At 47.4% G+C, this 21,210-nt stretch overlaps 1 protein-coding gene across 3 annotated transcripts in view; it reads left to right on the top strand.

Moving 5' to 3' along the window:
• CHCHD6 (coiled-coil-helix-coiled-coil-helix domain containing 6) overlaps window positions 1-21,210 on the top strand; it is a 95,741-nt gene that overhangs the window by 61,564 nt on the left and 12,967 nt on the right. For all 3 annotated transcript variants that reach the window (XM_026052495.1, XM_026052494.1, XM_026052496.1), the window contains one exon: window positions 4,394-4,529. In XM_026052495.1, coding sequence (XP_025908280.1) covers window positions 4,394-4,529 — 136 coding nt within the window. The remainder of the gene's footprint in view (window positions 1-4,393; window positions 4,530-21,210) is intronic.

The raw sequence follows: 21,210 nt of genomic DNA, 5'->3' as shown, positions 1-21,210 counted from the left end.
CATGGGCAGCAACCCAGGCAAGAGTAGTTTGTCCAGTGAGTGGTGGATCTTGCAGCTGACAGGGAATTTTGAGGAACCTACAGGGAATCGGCCCTGTTCAGTTTGCTGTCTGTAGCTGTCTACTGGAGCGAGCTTCTCTGAAGCTGGCTTCTATGAGGAATCCTGCATGTCTCTCTTCACTTTAATAGTGCACGTGCCCAAATGTCTAAGTTTAGATACCTGCACTCTGTATGTTGAGTTTTTCTCTGAGCCTGAATGGTTTGCCACAATAAAAGGTAAAAAACGGATCTTATTTTGAACTCCATCTGGGGTCACTGTTTTACCTGGTAAAGCCAAGTGGCAGAGTGGGAATCACGGCAGAGCAATGGCTATTTTGGCATTAAAGCTCTGCCAAGCCCTGTAGCGTTAAAGCTGTATCTAGTCTATATCTGTTCAGCTGGATGTATGCGGTAGCAAATACATACACATACACATCTATCTTTTCTCCTTTGCTTTCCAATCCGAAGTCCATACTTCTTCCAAAGAGGGAAGCTGTCAGCAGCAGCAAGAACTCAGTAGTCATCATCATGCTGTGTTTGAAACCTCTTGCCTGGCAGGTCTGTATCCTGCTGCCGTTGTCTTCATCGGGTCTCGCACTAAGTGTGTGTGAAAGCTGTGTTGCTCCTTGATTAACTGCTGGACGTTTAGCCCAGTGCTCTTCCTGCTAGCCCAGAAGTTTTGATGGAAGTCCTCGGAGAACCTTGCTTTAACCTCCCAGATACCCAGCACTTCTTCACAGGGTTTATATCCGCGCAGAAGTGGATTTGCCAAGACAAATGCAGTTATTGACCAGAGCAGCTGCTACCTGCCACTGCAGAGCAGCCAGGAGAGGGTTAAGGAGAAAACCTCCTCTGAGCCACTAGATTGGCCCTGACTAAGATGAATGTCTAATTCACTCCCAGCGTCCTTACTGCTGCCAGTAATAAAAAGCTTGCTTCACATATTCACCCCTCTGCAGACGTTTCTCTTAAATTAAATATCAAGAGGACATATAATAGCACGATTCCACGCCAGGCCAATATTATCAGATTGATGTCAGCAGTGATAATAGAAGAAGGATAAGTTGATGAGATTTCATTTATTAAATAAAGGGAACCCGCGGCGAGAGGGAGGATTTGGTAACTCTTGGTGTGTTGGAATGCAGCAGGGTTCCTGGTTCGACACTTCCCTCCAGGGAGAGCCCAGAGCACTGGGAGCACCGCATCCTTTGTTGCCTTTGGAGAAACCTACTCCCTTCTCTTCCAGACAAAGAGCTCGGTCAGGTTGCTCGCTGGAATGGGGAGAGAGGCACATCAGGAATCCTGGACTTCCTGCCTGCGGAGCCTCCCTTCCCATTGGGCAGCAAGGAAGCACAGGTTCCTTTCCCTGATGTAAGAGAGAAGCTGCTAAAGCCTTTTCTTTTTGTCCTTAGTATCATCCTTTCCTACCTGTCACCTCTCCCTCTTCCTTTCAGGAGAGGAGAACACGGTTGCTGGTTTGATCTCCCATCGCCTTTGTCCCGCATGTCTCTGAGCTCTTCCTGGTGCATCCCGGGCTGGATCCAGTCCTTGCCCCTCCCACCCCAGCCCCTCTCCTGCCTTTTCCCAGCTCCCAGCCAGCCACTCGCCTCTGTTTTGGTGGCACTGACAGGGGGCTGTTCTTAAACCACAGGGCTGGTTTTTAAAGAGCAGTCTCTGTTTTAACCTCATCCCTGCTCCACTACCTGCCTTCCCCTCCTAAGAAATAATAAAGAAGCCTCAAAAAAAAAAAAAAAAAAAAAAAAAGACACCTTTACCAAGAGCAGAGCAGGGGAGGGTCCAGAAGATGAGTTTTTATGAGGGGTAATGAGAGGTATTTGTTGCCAGCAGCCTTGAACTGGGCTGAGGTTGAGAGGTGTACAGAGCCTTCCTACGGAGGAAGTGTCCTCCTCAGTAGGATTTAACTGGGTGCGTTGAATTTCCAGTTCACTTGCGAAGCCGCTCATAAATGGGTTCCCGTGGCTTCTGTTGATAATTGCCTTAACTGACTTTGTGTTGCATTGATTAGTTTCTCTAAATCTGCTTCGAGAGGCCGGTGCTATTGGTGCATAAATGGAGTTTGAGATTTTATTTTGGAGAAACAGCAACTTATTGATTTGGAGACTATATATATATATATATATATATATACACACACATTTTTTTTTTATGGTTCTGGGTACCTGGAATGCAGTTATCCAGTAAATCCTCTGTGTTGTGGGAAGCAGCATATATGAACAGCAATATTTAAGGTACTCACTGCTCAATGGATGTGTATGGTGCAATGGATGCCGTCCTACACGGGTCGATCCTGTGTGGCCACAGACACTGCAGTGGGCCAAGTATCGAGAGCCTCCTAAGTAAGAGTGCCACAAACTTTGCACTACTCTCACAAGCCCACACGGAAGCCCAAGCTTTGTATTTACTCTGGGAAATGAAGCCTGGTACTGTAGGAGGTTAAACTGAAGGAGCAGACACAAAAGGAAAAGCTTAATTGGCTTTGCTGGCACGGGGAGCTCTGTGAACCTGAACGTCCTTCTAAATATTTCTCCGAGATGCTTCTGTGGTATCATTCAGTTCAGATGAATATAGAGCGTTTTGTGACAGGCTGTACCACTTTCTAATTTTCTGCATGAAAATTGCAAAATGCCCTTCAGTTTAATGTAGCTGGGTTAAAAAACCTAATTTTGAAAGTCTTAACTTTTTCAATGAATTGAGGGATTTGATGGTATTTCCTGACCTGGTATTGTTTGGTATCGTTTCCACTGTCTCCGTGATTTGATTAGAGGGATATTAAAGTTAGTGACAGAGCAAAATGCCAACATTATGAGTTTCTGAAGCTCTCTATGAGTTCTTTTCTCTTTCAAATTTTGAAATGATTTTTTTAAAATACAGATTTAAGAGTCTTTTATGATGGTATTCTATTGAAAATACAAAATTACAAATGCACCTCTAGGGACCATATATGGAATATATATTTCTCCGAAAGGCTGAAAGATGAGGAAGGGGACTGGAAAAGGAAGCCTATTTGGTATTTGGGGTGGTTTCTAATCCCAACGTTTTGGATCAGGGTGTTTTATAGCATGACTGTTGTGATATTACTATTAAATTCTTGGTCTGGCCGTGTATGTTGGTGGTATAATGGGCTGAAGAAGTTGTTTTAGGAGCTGGCCTCAAGCAAACTGTTTTGAGGAACTGGGTTGCTGATTTGCAAAGGGCAGAGGAGCTTTTCCTCTTTTGTCCCTTGCCTTCTCGAGCACCCTACAGAAATGATCACCGTTTGGAAACTAAAGCCTGAGCTCTCCAAAACCTTTTAGAAGATTTTGCCTTAAGACCTTAATATTCCTGGAGATCACTTTGTTTTACCTGCCCTGCCTTCCAGTGGCAGCGAGCAGGTCGTGCCGTGGCCTTTCTGCCTGCCCAGAGGATCGAGTGCCCGCGTGGAAGAGGTGCCTGAGGTTCGGGCACGGATCTGTACCCCGCCTGGGGCGGAATGCACGGGGAATTCAAGGGATTTTTGCTTTGGGAGGCTCCATCTGAGAAGTGCTCTGTATGTTCACTGTCCTCACGTAAAATCTACCAGTGCTGCCGTTGGTGCCCGCGCGTCTGCAGCTGATGGCACCGTCGTTGCTGCGTTCGCGCCGTTGCCGCTGGCAGCGCTCAGCAGTGACCTTGCTCTTTACAGGTAGTTGATGTGCATATGGACACGTGCACATCACAGAGTATGTAGGAACATCTCTAATTGTTCTTGGGTAGCTCTTAATGACACTTATGGGATATGGGTACTAATTACTTCAGAAATGTAAAGAAACAGATAGCAGGTCTTCCTGCTCTTCCTTGCTCTTCCTAGTCGCTGGGAGGACCACGGTGTTTCCAGCCATGCTGCGTCTTTTGAAATGCCTAAATAGATGAGAATTCAATACATGGAGGTGCTCATTCAACAAGCCCGCTCAGTCCCTCATCAGACTGTTACAGATCTGCAGGCCCAGCCAGGACCACGAAGTTCTGCCAAAGATTTCCAATGTGATTCAGGGAAATCATCGAACCTCTTGAATCGATTTTTTCCTAACTGTAGAGGAGAAATGATGTGTTATCTAAGGATAAAGCACAACCTCCCTCCTCCCCTAACCTAGAAAGAGTATGCTCTTTCTTTCCACGAAGTACTCTGTATTTTATAGCTGAAAGGCACTGCTGGCCGTTTGACCTCCTGTGAGCACTGTTCACCTGGTTTCTTCATTGGCCAGGACTAGGTGGCTCCAAGGAGCACCTTGGAGTGCTAGTATTTATGTGCTAGTAAAGTGGTAGTAAGTAGGTGAGAACTCCTGCTCACATCTCTGGTGTTCTTGCTTGCCTTGCAGGAGGAGGAGCACTGATCCCGTCTGTTCAAGGCTGCAGTCTGAGATTCTCAAGTGCTACCAAGAAAACAAACACGAAGTGCTCAGGTGCTCGGAGCTGGCCAAGGAGTATCAGCGCTGCGTTAGCGCCGCCCAGAAGGTAACGGAACGGCCCGTTGTGCTCGCTGGCTCTGCTGTCTTGCTTTGCACAGTGTCCTCCTAGAGAAGTACCTGAGTAGTGATTTCTGTTGGTCAAATGGCAGCGTTCGTAGAAGACAGACTTTCCTCAAGATCCTCTTTCTTTGCTTTCACGTTTCCCACTCACACTGTGCTGTGTCCCAACATGCCTTCTATCAGCAAGTGCGGATGTGCTGAGCTTGCACCAAAACAGAGGTGTGGGCACTCTTACGTTTCCAAGGCGGTCACCACATTTTCCCCACATTTTGCTGTCCTACAGAGAGCAAACCAGTTGATTTTTGGCAATGGCAGAAGTATTTTAAAGGGACTTTGAACAACCCTGCTGCCGTCATGGGACCTCGCAGTTGCAAGGTGTCATTGTTGCATGGGGAAAAACTTCCAAGAGATGCAGAGCCTCAATAGTGGGATGTTATGACCAGGATGGTCTTAAGGAAAACGGTAGGAAAGGCATAAGTGTTAACATTTCTGCTGTTTGTGATGTCCAGAGCATGAAGGATGCTGGTTCCTAAATGAGAATTTGCTTGGACAGATGCTGCTAATAGACTATTTTTTAGGGGGGGAAGGGAAATTCTTCAGAGGGTGCTGAGCCTGGAGTAGGGAAGATTGGGGGAAAGGATGGGGCCTTCTGGGGATAGAAAGCTGAGATCCCTCTCACGGGATTACTAATGTGGATTGGGGGAAGGTGGAGCTTTCACAGAGCCGTCTTTCTCTGTCGCATTAGCGTTGTGAGGGAAAGCTGTATGCCTGATTTAAGTATAACATGAAACAAGCTGCCAGCCGGCTCCCAGAAGCAACCCGACAGAAGGAGATGGGAAAATTGTCAGGATATATTAGACCAAATGTTGTTGTTAGTCCTAGTGGAATTTTTTTCCTTCCTGTTTACAAAGAAGGTCTTTGTATGTCTGCAAATCAGCAAGGTTAAGGCTGCCAGGGAAAGGGCTTTTCTCGAGTATCCTCGAAGCCCCCGGCTCCCCAGCCGTGCGGTTTCATTTCCTTTCTCAGCGTTTAGGAAAGGCTGCAGCGATGCAGTCCGTGCCCTCGGCCAGCACCAGCCTCCTTACCTGGCCTCTTCCTCGCTCCTGGAAATGGGGCTTGTAGCCTTTCCAGCGGAGGGTTTCTTTAGCAAATGCATTTACCAATACATCTTGATTGCGCTCAGGGCGGAGGGAATGTGATTACCCAGGCAGACGGGTTGCATTAAACCTGAGCGGCTTTGCAGGCGCCGGAGAAAGGGGCTGGGAAGCTGCCAGCCCCAGCCGTTGGTAAGGAGGAGATGGGAAGCGGAAGGCTGGTAACAGCAGAGGGCAGTGAGAGATCCTGTAATCTTGCAGCTTCCTTGCATTTGTGTGGCGGGGTGGGTTTTTAGCGTGCTTTCTTTATAAGGCAAAACATGGGCTCTTCTTGGCTCCCAGAGTGCCAGTGAACTTGGAAATATTTTCCCAGTGTTTTAGAAACTTCCTGGAAGGGTCAGTGCCTAGGACACTAATCTGCTGTGGGGGGTGGTGAGGTGACAGAAAATCTCCTTGCTGTGTTTTAAGAGGGTAACTGAGTAAATGGGTAACCAAGTCTTGCAGCGAGATGGAGGCCTGAAAGGATTCTGCAAGAGCAAATGCAAATAAAACTCTCAGGTAAGCCAGAACATCTTCTGGGCTTTCCATTATCCAAGCACAGCTCAAGCCCTGATGATTGTCTCACTGCTCCTACAGAGTGCTGTGACTCCTGACATGCAGACAGCGAACATGAGCTGTTGTGTCATTTTTATTTTATTTTATTTTATTTTATTTTATTTTATTTTATTTTACCAAATTGCTTTCAGTCTCAGGCATTCCTCATTCAGGAAATTCGTGTTGGAGGAATTTGGTAAAGAAGGGACAGATTTTTTTTTTTTTCTTTCTTCCCCCTGTTTAAGCACAGTTTGTTTTCCGGGCCTGGAGGATGTCGTAATCAAAGCTGGATGTGTGGCTTCAGCTCACTTGCATGCGGGTGATTTGTTCTTCTGCTTTTCACTAAAGGTTTTATAAGGCTTGGTGAATATTCTTTAATGAAGCATCTGGTTCTCTGCGAGTTTCTTTTGATGGCTGGTAAAAATGTCTCCAGGGTGCAATATACATTAGACTCAGAGAAAGAAAGCTCTAGATCTCTAAAATGAAAATTACAGCGCACAGCGGATGACTGCAGTTCCTTGCATCTTCCCCCTTACTGTGTTGTTGGAGACCTTTCCTTTGGGCACCCCGTTCCCTTTGCCTTCTGCCGAGCTCCTCTCGGAGCTGGGAACTTGGATGTGTCCTCGCTCGCTTCTGCCCCAGACAAATGCATCGAGTGATCGCTGCACCAAGGTAAAGTTTGTTTTCTCCCCTCCTTTCCAGCGCAGGCCCTCGCTGTTATGTGTCCCGTGTGTTGCCCATCGCCCCGACTCTTTTTCATAGTCACCAGGGAGAAACAGGCACCACCAGAGCACATCTGATCCCAAAGCAGGCATCCGAAGCAGGTCGGCTGAGCTGCTCCTGTTTTTCCCTCTCCGTGGGGCCGTGTGTCGCTGCAGCGTCTGCTGTTTAATTTAGGAGTGTTTTATCTTTCCTGGTGGCCTGTTTTCGTGGCTCTGCGGAACTTCAGCTATGGCATAAAAATCGCTGGTTTTAAATCTAATAAAAGCGGGGATAATGGGACAGCCGTGGGAGGGGCAGCTCCCATTGTGTCTTTTCAAATTGCCGGTGTTTTATTGACTGCAAGTTTCACCACGAGCTACTGCTGCTACTGCTGCCGTCAGATAATGAGAATTGGAAATTGCTGCTGCTGCTTCCCCAAGGTTTTATCTCGTGCCAATGAGAAGAGGGTGTGGAAGGAAAAGGAGAGTGGGCAGTAGAAATGTGGGTAATTTCTTACTTGAGTCCAGATGGAGGGGAAGGACAAATGACACTTTTTGGGTATAAATTCTCTTGCTGAATAGTTCTCCTCCCCCTGTAAATGTGCACTGACACAGAGGCTTTTCAGAACATTGGTGTCACCCTGCTGCTTCCTTTACTTCCTATTCACCCCCGCAGGCAAGGCTGAATTTCCCAGGAGTTTTATTTGGGCAGTTTGCTGCGTGCTCAGCGGTTGTGCAAGGGGATCTCGAATCAGCTGCCACTTGAAAACAAAATTGGCCTCTGGTGACCACAGAATAACGTGATTTGAGACTCGGAAGGTATCTTCCTATGGCACGTGTGTGTGGAAAGCTGTGTCCCAGCAAAGAGCCTCTATCCCTGTTTTCCCAAGTGCTCTCTTAGCGTCTCCTTAGAAGCCTCTCTGTCACAGAGGGACCGGGCTGACGTTGGAGCACTCTAGCTCCTGGCCAAACCGAGTTATAAAGAGCTGTGTGCTCAGACACATGTATTCCCTTGTCAATAGGAGGTGTATACATGGAGCTGGGAGCCATTCATAATTCTGCAGCCTTTTCCTCCGCCTGTTCTCCATCCAGCTTCTCCGGCGTCTGCTAGACATAACAGACAAATGTAAACCTGCTTCTGGTAAGGCTGTAGGGCTTGTCTGCATAGGGAAATGCTCGTGCAGTAGACTGCAGTTTATTGTGGCACAGCTTCCCCGTGTATGGGCATTCTTGGTTAGTGAGGGCAGTGTTGGGGAAATGGAGCGCTCATTTGCTGCGAGGCACCGTGCTGGGCAAACAGACCCTTGCAAACAGGTCCTTGCTGCTCTCGCTGCATTCCACTGATAGGGTAGTGTAACCTTGAGCGTGTGGCGTACTCCTTTGCCCTTGGCTGTGGTAAAAGGTAACGTGATCCATCTATGGTTTCTGATTTTCCAAGTCATCCTTACGAAAGGCTGGTTCCCGTTCGATGCGCCGGGCCGAGCGGTGCAACTCTGCCTGAAGTTTGCTTTAAATCTGGAGGCGATGACCCGGGTTATCGCTACCAAAAAGGTGCGTCAGATGCAGCCACACGGTGTCCTGTCCTGATCGAGGAGCTTCGCTCGAGCACCTCGGTTCCTGGTGGGATATGTCCTGCTGGGAGCCCTCATTCCCACAGCCTCAATCCCTCTCTCCTTAGCAGAAACAGCTTCAGGATGCATTGGATGCCACGGGCTGCACTGCAGGTATCTGCGATCAGCAGGGAGTGTTAAACTGGCTCTACAGAGCTGCTTCTATTTTGATACATTACAAAATGCTTTACAGGCTGTTTATATAGCTACTGAGATAAAGATTGGTGGGCAGCCTGCAGAACACGTGGTTGGGGAAGATGACTTTGCTCAGGGGTAGTGAGCAGAGTATCTGGGCTTGAGGAAGGCCAGTGTCGTGTTGCTTTCTTGGGTGCTTTTTTCCTCTCCTGAGATTCTGCAGAGGTAGATCTTAGCTGCTCGAGTCTCACAGAGAAGATATAAATATATCACACAGTATGCTGCTTGAAATGCAGTTTATCTGCCTTGGAAAGCTTTAGGGCTGTTTGAGCTTCCGAAATGCAACTTTGTGGCTTCAGATAAATCTGTGTATTTTGTATCTGGAGCAGGCTGCTCAACCATCCCCCGTCAGGTGGGTACGTGCCCTACCTTGCGTCTCTCTGTCCTTGTTCAAAGCAAGTGTATCTGCAAAGTGTTTTTCTTGCTTTCTCGGTAAAGTCAATTCAGTCTTTTAATCTTTCTTTCTCCCAACGTTTATTTGTGCCAACGCTGTGGCGATAACGCTATCGGAGGAGTTTATGGCTCAATAAACGGCCCCCGCTGGGACGCACTGGAGGGGCCGCGAGCTGCAGGCTGGTTGTTTAGAGCAGAGCGGCTGCATCACCTGTCCCCGAGCACCCCCGACCCGCGCTTGCAAAGGTGGCAATGATCCACGTTTGGCTCCTAATTGCAAAGGAGGGAGACGGTTATTGCTTTGATTTCAAAGCAGCCCCTCTGCATTCTCGTGGGCCTTTGGGGCATGTTCAAAGCCGTTTCGTACCCTCCGGAGTTCGCCGGGCGATAAACCAAAAACGCAGAGCTGCTGAAAGGATGTCAGCTGCCACCTGAATATATGAGGCATGCCCCAGAGTAGAGCGCTGGCCTGCTTCAAATGGAAGTGACTGCTGCATCCCCCTGTATCTATGAAGCTGGAGACCTAAGTTCTTTATTTGCTCTGTATCACAGCACCTCACAGAGCCCTCGTGTTCCCCAAAGCCCCACGTATTGTTGGCACTTACTGGCCCGCAGGAACAACTGTCTCTATCTGCTGCTTGTGGTCCACGGGTTACGTAAAGCCCAAATGTGGCACCTTCTGGAATTTGTCGTTTTCAAATAAAACAAGAGTAAACATAAACATAAAACTTTTCTGTGCTGTTGGCTCTTCTTTAAGGCTCTTCTTCCAGCAGCAGTTAGTCCATACCCGGCATCTCCTAGTCTGAAAGGAGGACTTAATGACCCTATTTCTCTTCTCCAAAACAGTCTACCACATGCTTTTATTTTTGAATTTCTGTTATTGTTTTGAGGGCATTTTTTGGGGATATGTTTTTCAGTGAGGCAAAATTACTTTGGGCTCTAATTTCTCCCTTAATGGTTCCAATCTCAGATGTGCTTGCAGGTAAAATTAGTCTAATGCATAAGTACAAACAGATCATTTGAAGCTAACATGGCTAAAAGAGGAAAGAAAATGTCAAGAAGCTGTTACTGTTCTTGAATTTGAATTTTATTTTGAAATTTTGAATTTGAACTCTTTGGTGTTTTACCACTTTTTATTGTGATCTGTGCTACAGCTCTGTTTGGTTTGAAAATTGGTTTGCTTGAACCAGTATAAAAAGGTTTTTTTTTCCTATAATTAGAATACTATAAGAACTAGCCAGTTAGGAATGAGAACTCATAGCATTTGATTTAGTGCTGTGGTCTTTGAGCAGGTGAATCTGAAAAGCTTCAGTTGAAGCAGTGTCATAATTTCAGGCCTGGTAAGGCCAAGGCTCCAGGAAGAGACTCCCTTTCTCTGTACTGTTATCAGGACGTTTTTATTTCCATTTAACTGAGTGGCCATATACATGGATCTACTGTTATCTAACAGGCTTCTCTAGTTCTGTATTCTCTATATGTTGTGATGGTCAATGTTTTTCTGAGAACAGCGGCCTGTATATGAGGGAGCTTATCTGGTATGGGCCATAGTGGTTGGGAGTGAGTGTTGTGATATATCATGCTGTTTTAATACTATTTTTTTTTCCACAAAAGATTTGTAGCACTGTGTTGGCAAGTTGGAAGTGAAAATTCTTGCCCAGATTAATTCTGGGAGACTGATGACCAAGCAGTCTTGGACAGAAGGAAGTTGATTTCCAATTTTTAAGCTGTGTTTTGCTGCTGAAGTTAGATTGAAACAGATCCACGAAAATTGCTGTCGATAGCAACTGCTGCCTAGAAGCACAAGGTCAGTGGTCAAACACCTTCACACTTCCAAGCTGTTCCAGAGCAGTCCTGGCTTTCATAACTTTGGAGCTAATGTTGGATCTATTCTCTGACGGCTTGACTGTAACTTGAAAAATTATGTCTATGATGTCAGGGACCTCCTGGCAAACAGGGAAGGAAGGTTTGTTCTGTTCGTTGTTGCTGTAGGTCTGCACGGGATGTTTCCATGCTGCATGAGGTTTGCGGGTTTCACACGTCATCCATCAGTTGGCTTTCTTAGCAGGCCTTGGGGCTGGACAGCTTGAGGAATAGGGGTAGGATTCACCACCTTCACCAATCACCTGCATCTGGGGAGATGGCAGAGAGTGGAGCTATTCTGGTGGGACCGGTCCTGCTCCACTGGAAGAGCTGTTACCAAGCCAACAAGACAATTTAACCAGCCTTTTCTGCAGGGCCAAAGAGAACTGGAGAAGCTCACGGACTGCAGGATGAGCCTTCTGCGTAGGAAGTTACTGCTCTTCCTGGTCAGAGCTGTGTGGTGTTGAAGGAGAAGGCTTGGAAAAGTTGCCCTCGTGCTGCATGATTATATTTGCTCTCCCCACAAGGCTCTCTGTCCAAGGCCATGGGGCACGCATCTTGCACAAAATCTAAACTTGATGAGCGAATTTCTTTCTAGGTGGTTCCTGCATCCACTGCTTAGGGTTTTCACTGCTTTGTGACAGACTTGTTCTCTAACACTCCTCCTTCCCTGGAGATGTTTCCTAGTGTACTCGAAATGCTTCCTAAGCAATTCAGTGCCGTCAGTCCTGGCTGGATCTTCTCAAGCCATTTTAGGCAATCTTTCTGTACTTCAATGCTCCAAAATAGGACCAAGATGTGTTTAAGTCAGTGTGTCACAGTGATTTGAATGCAGTGCAAGTGTCAGCTCTCCTACGGATGCTTTCTGCTCTGCTGGCAAGAAACTTCATCTTTTATAACATCTTTGTGAGGTGTTAAAGATCTTTGTGAGGACCTGTAAGAGTTGGTGGAGGCCTCTTCAAGACCTCTGGACTCAACAAATACATCCACAAAATGCTGCATGCTGGAATTAGAATGTTGTTACTGTTGCAGTAGGAGGAAAGCGGTTTCTGAAGGCTTGAGCTAGGTTGGTCTGGCAGCATCGAATGTGTCGTGTTGGTTCTGAAGTTGGGGAAGCTCATAGCTCTACTGAGCTAACCCAGCGTGGGTGTCCAGAGGTGCAGACAGGATTATTTTGACAACGTGTTTGCTCTTTGTCCCTCCTGAATGCTCATTTGTCCCGTGTAAATGGATTTTGGGTTCAGCCGACTTCCAGCTCCAAATTAGACTAATAAGGAATCGTAGGTAGGATCTAAAGGTTGTTCTGAGAGCAGCTGGCTCCCTGCATATATTAGGGGGAATGATTTTAAAAATAATGCTATTGGAAAGCTGTTGATGTAACTTTCCAAATATGTGTAGTCTGTAAAATCTCTGCTCTTCTGCCCGTGTCCTTCAAGCTCTCTGCCTGCCCTCTGCCTGCTTATCTTGCTGTCATTTCTGATTACCTCCACCCATCTGCCTCTGCATTTTCTTCCACTCGGTTTATCGGTCCACGTTTGCTGCCCACAAGGAAGGAGTTTATTTTCCTGAGCAGATCATCTGCCGGGTTACCTCACGGAACTGCGTGTTAGGAAAAGATAAGAGTTACTTGGTTCTGTCCATCAGAAAAGCAGTATTACCCTGCTCCCTCATTGGGGTTCTGGGGGGCTTTGAGCAGCATACGGTGCATCCGCAGGCTTTCTGCTTGCAGGTACCTAGTTCCCATGCCAGAATGAATTTAAAGCTCGTGAAAGGAGATCGTGAATGTTTTTTAACTCTTCAATATAGATTAAAGGGTGCACAGTGATCGCTCTAGCTTCCTTTGTGGAGTGTGGGCTTCAATTCTGACCTGATCCGAATGTTTCTTATGGACAAAGAGAATCCTTTTCTTCCTGTACTAGATATTTGGATTCTTCTCTAAGGGGTTGCCTTGGGGTTGCCAAGGGTTGGGATGAGGTTGCTTTGCTCAAGGGTTAAGATGGTTCCAAGTGGTGATCCTTGTGTTGCGGACACAGTCTGAAAAACCGGAGGGAGCACCCGCTCCATGCAGGACTTGCCACTGCAGTTACTTGCACTGTGTGTATGGGGTCCTGGACCTTTGAATTGCCTCTGCAATAGTCTGAACCTTGGCTAGCAAGGTTGGGTCCTCAGGATACTGGATATTTAAACTTAAAAATTAGATAAATTTTTTTTTGCTTAAAAAATAGCAAAGTGATACCAACTGGAGTATTTTCCCCCTTCATTCAGATCAGGCTGCTGTAAATATTTACATTTTGTTTATTATGTTTATTCTCCTGTTTAGAACAGCGCACTGTCCCAGCTCGGCTCTCTGAGCCATAAGCTTCTGGCTAGGAGGCACTTTCTTCTTCAGTTATACAATTCCCAGGACTTTGTTGTGAAGTTTTCTGTGCATGGGCTCTTGGTTGTCATGGGAATAGGTCAGTGATCCTGGACTGTGGATTCTGATTGCTGCTTTTTAGGGGACACATCAGTCAGTGTCCCCTGCACTGCCGCGGTCGGTGGCTTCCCTCACAGGACAGTCCCTAAGGACCGTCCTTAGGGTCAAGGACTGAAACCGTGGTTGGCAACGTGGTTATCTGGGGGCTTCAGAACTGGAGGGAGGCTCAGACACAACATCTAAGCAAACACTTCTTCATCGGGTAAACCTCAGGAAGAGCTTTTTAATCTTACGCTATTATACTCCGTTAAAATAATAATAAAAAAAGCTTCCAAGTATTAAGGAAGTAAAATTCCATTTCCTAGCTGGGAAGCAGGGCAAGTAATATACTGTTTCAATTATGGACTTCAGCTTTTTATGAAAGTTCTGTGACAGAACAGGAGAATTTGTCACTGTAGAAAGATTTAAGATTATCATATAGAGACTTGTTGCTGTTTGCAAAGGAATTGGAAAGGAGACAGAATCACTGTTTGTCCCATCTTGATGCCATATGAATCCCATGTTTCAGCATGGGATTGGTCCCTTCTTACGGAGGAAGAAGGGAGAAAATGAGTAGTTGGTCTGAAGTGCTGATCCTGGTAAGCACAATATGCGGGTGGGTGTTAGCAGTTGATTCCAGGAGCTTCTTGGGTGTTTCCAGTTGCTCTCAGGTCCCTCTGACACCCAACTGTGGTGCCCTCTGAGCAGTAGCTTCTTACAAACTCGGCTGTAAACTGCTGAATTTGAACAACTCCTGCAGCCATGTTAGCAGGAACTGTGGAGAACTTTTCAGTAGTGCTAAAAGTAGCTCAGTTCTTAGAGTTATTGTAATTTAATATGCTCCTTAATATATGCAGGTCCTAGGATGTTGGCAGTGCCCTTCGTCATTATTGTATTTGGTTACTAGCACCAACTCTTGGTATGTTTGAGAGGATCCAGAGGCTCAGAAAATGCCCTGAAGTCTTGCAGAAATAGATAGATCTTGAAAAATAGATTCGATGCGGTGATTTAGGTGATCTTTGCAGCTCTGCGTGCCTCGAGCTGACGTAATGAAGGTCCTGCAGTAGGGCTGAGATGCATTAGAGAAATATTTGTGGGGAGCTTGCACTGGGCCACCTTATTGTTCTGCAAAAGCCAAGCTTAAAGCATGTGTACAGACTTCAAATTGGCCTCCCTGGAGCAGAAGCACACAAGGTTTATTTACTGAGGATAGATGGGGTGTAATATTTCCCTTAAGTTAGGCTTTTTCCAGCTTTTACGAAAAAATCCAAAGCACTTGGGGCTCCACGCTGTTCAGGAAGAATAAGTGCTTTGGCAGCTATTAAATGCGAATCTCCTATTTTGTTGCAGCGTGTTCTGGTGTGGGCAGTACAGTGAGAGCTGGGGCAGGGATTGGAGGCAGAGAGCCCTCGAGACCCTGGGTTTGTTCAGCACAAGCGGTGGGAGATGGGCGGCTGCGCAAGGCAGGTCCTGGCGCCTCCTTGTTCTGCGGGGCCTTGGCACTTGCTACGACAGAGCCCCGTCAAATCCAGGGAGATCTTTCCAATTGCATAGTTGTATGAACAGGTTTTGTGCGCTGATGGATTAAAGCCAGGCTGCGTTCGGTAAATGTGGCTAAGTGGTAAAAGGTGAGATTGTGTGCAGTGATCCCAGGCCTGCTCCACCCGGCTGCTTCCCTCCGTCTGCTTGCAGGGAGCCTTTGCGCAGGTGAGCGGCTCTGCTTGAGAGAACAAGCCATGCACTATTTTCCGATGTAGCCAGAGGTGGCTGACACAAAGGCAAAGGAGAGCTCCCCTCTCAGGGGCTGAAATGTCAACAGAGTCGTCGTTCTGCCTTATAGACCCTGCCTTGCTTTTGTCTAAGAACCAGACAGATGTTGGAAGGTCAGGAGCTTTGTCATACACAGCGCAGCCTCTGGAGAGCAGGGCAGAGCCTGCTCCAGCATCGTGGGTAGCACTGCTCTGGGTCTCTTGTGCCTGCACGTGTCCTGAATGTGTGTCTTGGTGTTCTCCTCCTCCGCTGACCGTGTCGGGGTTTGTATCCCAAGCCGGGCAGCGGGATTACACGAGCGTGTTGGGAGCCTTGGTGAGACTGGTCTCCATCCCCCGCTCTGAGCCTTCCTGCTGGCCGTGGTGATGCTCCTCACAAGGCACAAAGGCTCTCAAGTAATAAGTTTCTGTGTGTCTTGTGAAAGCGCAGGCAATTAGGTGGAGGAGAGGAACCTCAGCAGCCCTTCTGCAGGGGCAGTGCTATCGACTTGCTCTTTATTAGACATCAGTTTGGTCACACAGGAACTTAACCTTGAGACATGAAGCTGGAGGAATCCAAATGTCATCAGTTCTGCCTGCCCATGGAATGGCTGGTTTCCACATGGGGACTCTTTGACTTGCTTAAATGTTTTGAGGGTCCCTGATTTCCCTGCTGACTTGCAGTTACCTCTAATGGGCTTCACTGGGGAGGCTCACCAAGGGTGACACTGGAGCAATTAAGGAGAGAGTGAGCAGTGTTATTTTTAGGAATTGCCTTTGGAATGCACCTTCTTCTTCTCTACCCCACTATTAATTTGCTCCTGAGAAACAGAAGGAAATCTCTTCTTGTAGGAGAGGGCTGCGTAGAGGTCCAGCCTTCCGAAGTTAATAGCTTGATCCTGTAATACGTGCTCTCTCATTTTGCTTTCTGGGCAACTTGAAAGGAGAAAGCAGCTTATACTCTTAAGGTAGCTTGTGGTCGTGATCTCTGCACCCCTTGTTGTGTTGCCCAGTCAGGTATTTCTCACTTGGGAAGGAAAGCTCTAGGGAGCAGAGCAGCTCTGCTTGTAGCTGGCCGAGCACCTTCTCCTGCTGATAGCAGAGTGTCTGTCAGCTGTCAGGCACTTCAGGTGCCTAAATCTTATTTATTTAATACAAAGCTAACAGCATTTTAAAGATGTTAATCCTGATTTCTTGAGGTTAACTAATTGGAATCCTTTGTATACATTTAAAAACACCACAAACCGTCGTTCCTGTTGGGCTGGATCTTAAAACATGTAGCACTGAGGCCAGAAATCTTTTGGCCTATTGACACTGGAATCAAGTGCTGTAGGGCACGTCAGGTCCTATTCAGCACTATTCAGGGTGCTTTCAGTTTTGTTAATCTTTTCGAGGGGTGCTGAAGATTGCTGGGTTTGCTGTCCTGGCATTGGGGTGAGTTTCCATTAATTCAGGACAGTGTCTAACAAATGTTTGCCCTTACAGGCAAGTGTGACTCGCTCTGTGGCTCCTCTGCTCTGCTTTGAGATTGAAAATCAAACTGTGGGCCCTTCCTAAGCTGGGCCTGACCTGGAAATGACTGATGGCCTCCCCACTACCTGGGACTTCCTAGTGCGAGCAGCTCTCACTGCCTGTAGAGTTCTTCCTTTTAGCGTGAGCAAGAAACCCAGATGTCGGTTTCGCCTGCTCTTTTTCCGCTATCATCTCCTCTTTCTGCCTCTTTATTTACTCACCCCTTTCTAGAGTCTGTGCTCAGATCTTTTCTTTCTCTCCTTCATCTTGTTTCACCTGGCTCTTTCCAGAGTCCCTGCAGCCTCTTCCTTCCTCCTCCTCCTCTCTCCTGTCCCCTTTGCATTCCTTTCACTTGCAAAGGGCTATTGAAGCTGACACCAGGCTGCCGACTCCCTGCAGCGGGCGCTTTGGAAAGAGGAGGCTGCAGATCCCTCGAGGGGCAGGACAGAGTTCAGTGTCTGTCTTATTCTGAATATGCATCTTAACATGGCCGAGCAGAGGAGCAGAGAAGTCTTTGGGCTCTGAGTACTGAAGCTCCTAAGGACACGGGCTCATCTCTGCATTGCTCTGTGCTCCTCACTCAGCATGGAAGTGGCTTGGCATGGGGCAGCGACTTCAGGAAACGTGGGGAAGACTCGGAGCCCCTCACGAAGGAGGGTGGTAAGGTGCTCCTGTAAGCTGGACACCTTTCTTTTTTTCTTTTTCTTTTTTTTTTTTTTTCCATCCTGTCACATTTAGATATTTCCTTTTCTTTTTGACCCTAGAGGACCCCAAAGCGCTTTCCTCAACTATCCATCAGCCTTGCAAAGCTCTGTTTGCCTTGGGCAGGTAAAAGATTGATCGCTGATCATTACGCTGTGACGGTCAGGGGCCAAGCCGTCCTATTCCTCTTTGATTTCCTTATCACAATTGGTGCCATGACAAGACGCCAGAGATGAAGTAGCTGATTTCCCAGTATGAGGAGCACCCCCAGCCAGGCAGGTGGGGACCTCAGTGCCCAGCTGCTGAATTTCCTATGTGGTTTTGCAGCGTAGCTGGAGCTGCTGGCATCTGTTCGGGCATTGCTGTGATGTGGTCACCTAAAGGGCAGGGAAAGGCAGTTGCTGAACAGCTCTCTAGCAGATGAGGATTGGAAGTGAAGGGTAGCATATTGAGTCATCATTGAGTTTTTATGCCGTCATAATTTTAGTTAAACCAAATATATGTAGTTTGGCAGAGCACCAGGGTCCCAGAAACGTGTCGCAGGGTCCTTCAGGGCAATGGGAGAAGACCAAGGCCTTTATTCAAAACCTTCTGTCAATCCTGTTACCTTCTGTATGGCAGACTGTGCGGTTTAGTGACAGACACCGTGGAAGAGCCTACTCCGTTCTGCAGCGTGTTGGAAATTTCTGCTTCTGGAAGTGGTCACCCCTAGGCCACTTCCCTGCGAGTGCGGCGGGCAGGCTCCTGCTCTGCACGCTTTCTTGTAGTGTGTGAGGAGTCTAAACCATTAGCGAGGCACCTGACAGCATCTGGACTCACTACAGTCTGCACAAAAACCAAAGTCATGTCCAGAACAGGTTAAACTATACACTGGAGAGGAAAGAAACATAAACATTGAGTAAACTCCATAGCTAGTGCAGCAGAAATGCTCTAATATTGCAGCTGAAATGGCAAGTCTCTTTCGCTGGAGAAAGAAAGTCGTCCTTTGGGTGGACCATAGTGTGTATCCCTTTACTTAAGGTAAGGAGTTAGACTTTCCAGTTAGAAACGGTTTTGCATTAGTAAATCATAAAGGCAACAAGAGAAGATCTGCCTGCGGTGGAGGAATGGCCTCCTGTTCTGATTCTGACTGTTTTTTTTACTCAAGATTTCCTGTGTTTTGACCCTATTTGATAAGGAGTGTTCCACTGCTGTCCTTGTAATAGTCTGCTCAGTTTTTATGTGGAAGAGTTTGTGCATTTGAAGTGCGCGGGGAGGAGGGAGAGGAGCTGGCAGCCCTGCCGTGCTGCCCATTCAACTGTTAATTTCTCCTCTGTGTTTTGAAGATTTTTGGTTTGCTGTTTTAAAATAGCCCTTGGAGGGAGGATTTATCACCCATGAGAAGGATACCGGGAGCCGGGCAGCACAAGGACCATACCTAGCTGTGCTCTCACATCCCTCCTGTCCTTGAGGTGGCCCTGCAAGAGCTGTGAGTCCCCAAGTTTGAATGCCAGTGTCCCCTGCCCTGGTCACCGCTCTGCGCAGCGGCCCAGCTTGGGCTCTCATAAAATGTTTCTGAGCACTGCTCTTCTGCCCACTTAGTTTTTTCCTGAAAAGCCTGGCTTTTTTTCTGAAAAGAATCCATGCCGTGACGCTCCTGCTGGAGCAGGCTCTGTGTGTGGGGAGCTGTGGATAACGGGGTAGAAAAACTGCCCCAATTCTGCCTGCTGCAGCTGCTGCACCCCCGTGAGATTGTGGTAGGAGCTCTCCTAGGAAAGGCAACGAGCCGCTGGGCACGATTGCATGGTGACCTTGCATGTCCTGGGATATGAAACGTTTCCAAAAAAGCAGCAGAAGGGCCATGACCAAAGTCACTTTCATGTAAAAGTAACAGTAGTCAGGATTTGACCCTGGCTCTCCAGAGGTAAAAGGCTGCTGTGTTAACTCCACTGCTTCATCTCTTGCCAAGTCTGAAAATCCAGGTACTTAAGAGGAACTGCTACTTGTATGACCTTCATGCATGAAACGGTTCCTCTTTTAAAATGTTTTTTCCCCTTTATCAGTTATTCATTGAAGAGTCTCTTTGCATCTGTGGAATTTTGAAGGGTAGCTATTATTTTACCATTTTAATTTTCCCAGCTGTTCAAATAATTGTTTTAACCTCTCAGTGCCTGGAAATGCTTTTCACATCCTGGTTGCTCTGCATTGTACTCCTTCCTTTTCATGCTTTAAATCACCAACAAACATCTTCCCGCTATTCCAGATGGTTTTTCTGGGAGTTTCTTCTGGATGACTTTGTAAGGGTAGGTTGCTTTGAAAAGAGCTCTGGGAGCAAGAAACTCATGAACTTTCACTTTGTGATACCGGACTCACACCTGAGGTTTTGTTTAGTTTTCCACAGAGGAGCATTTATTACTTCTTCCTTCTAATGAACATTGCTTTTTTAAGCATGTCTTGTTAGAAGCTTTCACAGAACCATAGAATCGTTAAGGTTGGAAGGGACCTCTGGGAATCATCCTGTCCAACTCCCTGCACAGGCAGGGTCACCTGGAGCATGGGGCACAGGCTGTGGCCAGGTGGGGTTTGAAGATCTCCAGAGAAGGAGACTCCACAACCTCTCTGGGCAGCCTGTTCCAGGGCTCTGTCAGTCACTGTCAAGAAAATTTTCCTTAAGTTCCTGGGGAACTTTCGGTGCTTCAGTTTGTGGCTGTTTCCTCTAGTCCTATCACTGTCCACCACTGCAAAGAGGCCACCCCATCCTCCTCACTGCCTCCCTTGAGGTATCTATAGACACTGCTCAGGTCCCCCCTCAGCCTTCTCTTCTCCAGGCTGAACAGGCCCAGCTCCCTCAGCCTTTGCTCACAGGGCAGATGTTCCAGGCYYCTGATCATCCTSRYAGCCYTGYGCTGRACTCTCTCCAGCAGCTCCACATCCCTCTTGTCCTGGGCAGCCCAGAACTGGACACAGTCTCCAGATGTGGCCTCCCCAGGGCTGTGTATAGGGGGATGATCACCTCTCTTGACCTGTTATAGATGCTCTTCTTAATGCACCCCAGGATCCCGTTGGCCTTCTTGGCCACCAGGGCACACTGCTGCCTCATGGTCAAGTTCTCATCCACCACGATGCCCAGGTCCCTCTCTGCAGAGCTGCTCTCCAGCAGGTCGGTCCCCAGCCTGTCCTGGTGTCCAGGGTTATTCCTCCCCAGGTGCAGGACCCTGCGCGTGCCCTTGTTGAACTCCATGAGGTTCTCGCCGCCCAGTCGTCCATAGGGACAGAGGTGGAATTGGAAATAAGTATCCATACGATGGTATTTTGGACACATTGCTGTAGTTTCTTACGTTTTTCTCACGTGTTCAAGAAGTTCTGAAAAGTGATTTATATTTCATCAAAGTGAGTGTAAAATATTTGACTGCAAACCTATCAATCTGATCCCATCTCTTTCTAGCGCTTTAATTAGGGAAGCCCTGCTGAAAAATGTACCCATCAGCTACAGAGAAATGGTGCATTCCTGGACCCTTGGTATAAATCTTGAGTTATCCAGGTGCCAGAATGCTGTCAGAACTGACAGATCTTAGAAAATACACCCACAGGCAGAACATTATCCATTATTCTAGCACTGAGCAGTGGGCAGTAAGGAAAAATCAGCAGCAAATGTGTCTTTATCAACTTTAATTGGCTTTTCCCGTTGATAAAAGATCAGCGTCTCCAGCAAGGAAGAGAGCCTATCTGGCAGCTTGATCTTTCCATCGGGCAGCTGAAGGGTGCAGTCCATCTCGGCTGACGTGTGATGGGGATCCGTCTCGGAGCAGCTCCCGGCGGCTGCA

This window comes from Nothoprocta perdicaria, unplaced genomic scaffold, assembly GCF_003342845.1.
Source record: "Nothoprocta perdicaria isolate Ctin4 unplaced genomic scaffold, notPer1 scaffold_9, whole genome shotgun sequence".
Classification (NCBI taxonomy): Eukaryota; Metazoa; Chordata; class Aves; order Tinamiformes; family Tinamidae; genus Nothoprocta; species Nothoprocta perdicaria.
The sequence above is the reverse complement of the archived record's forward strand: the minus strand, read 5'-3'. Positions and strand labels throughout refer to the sequence as shown.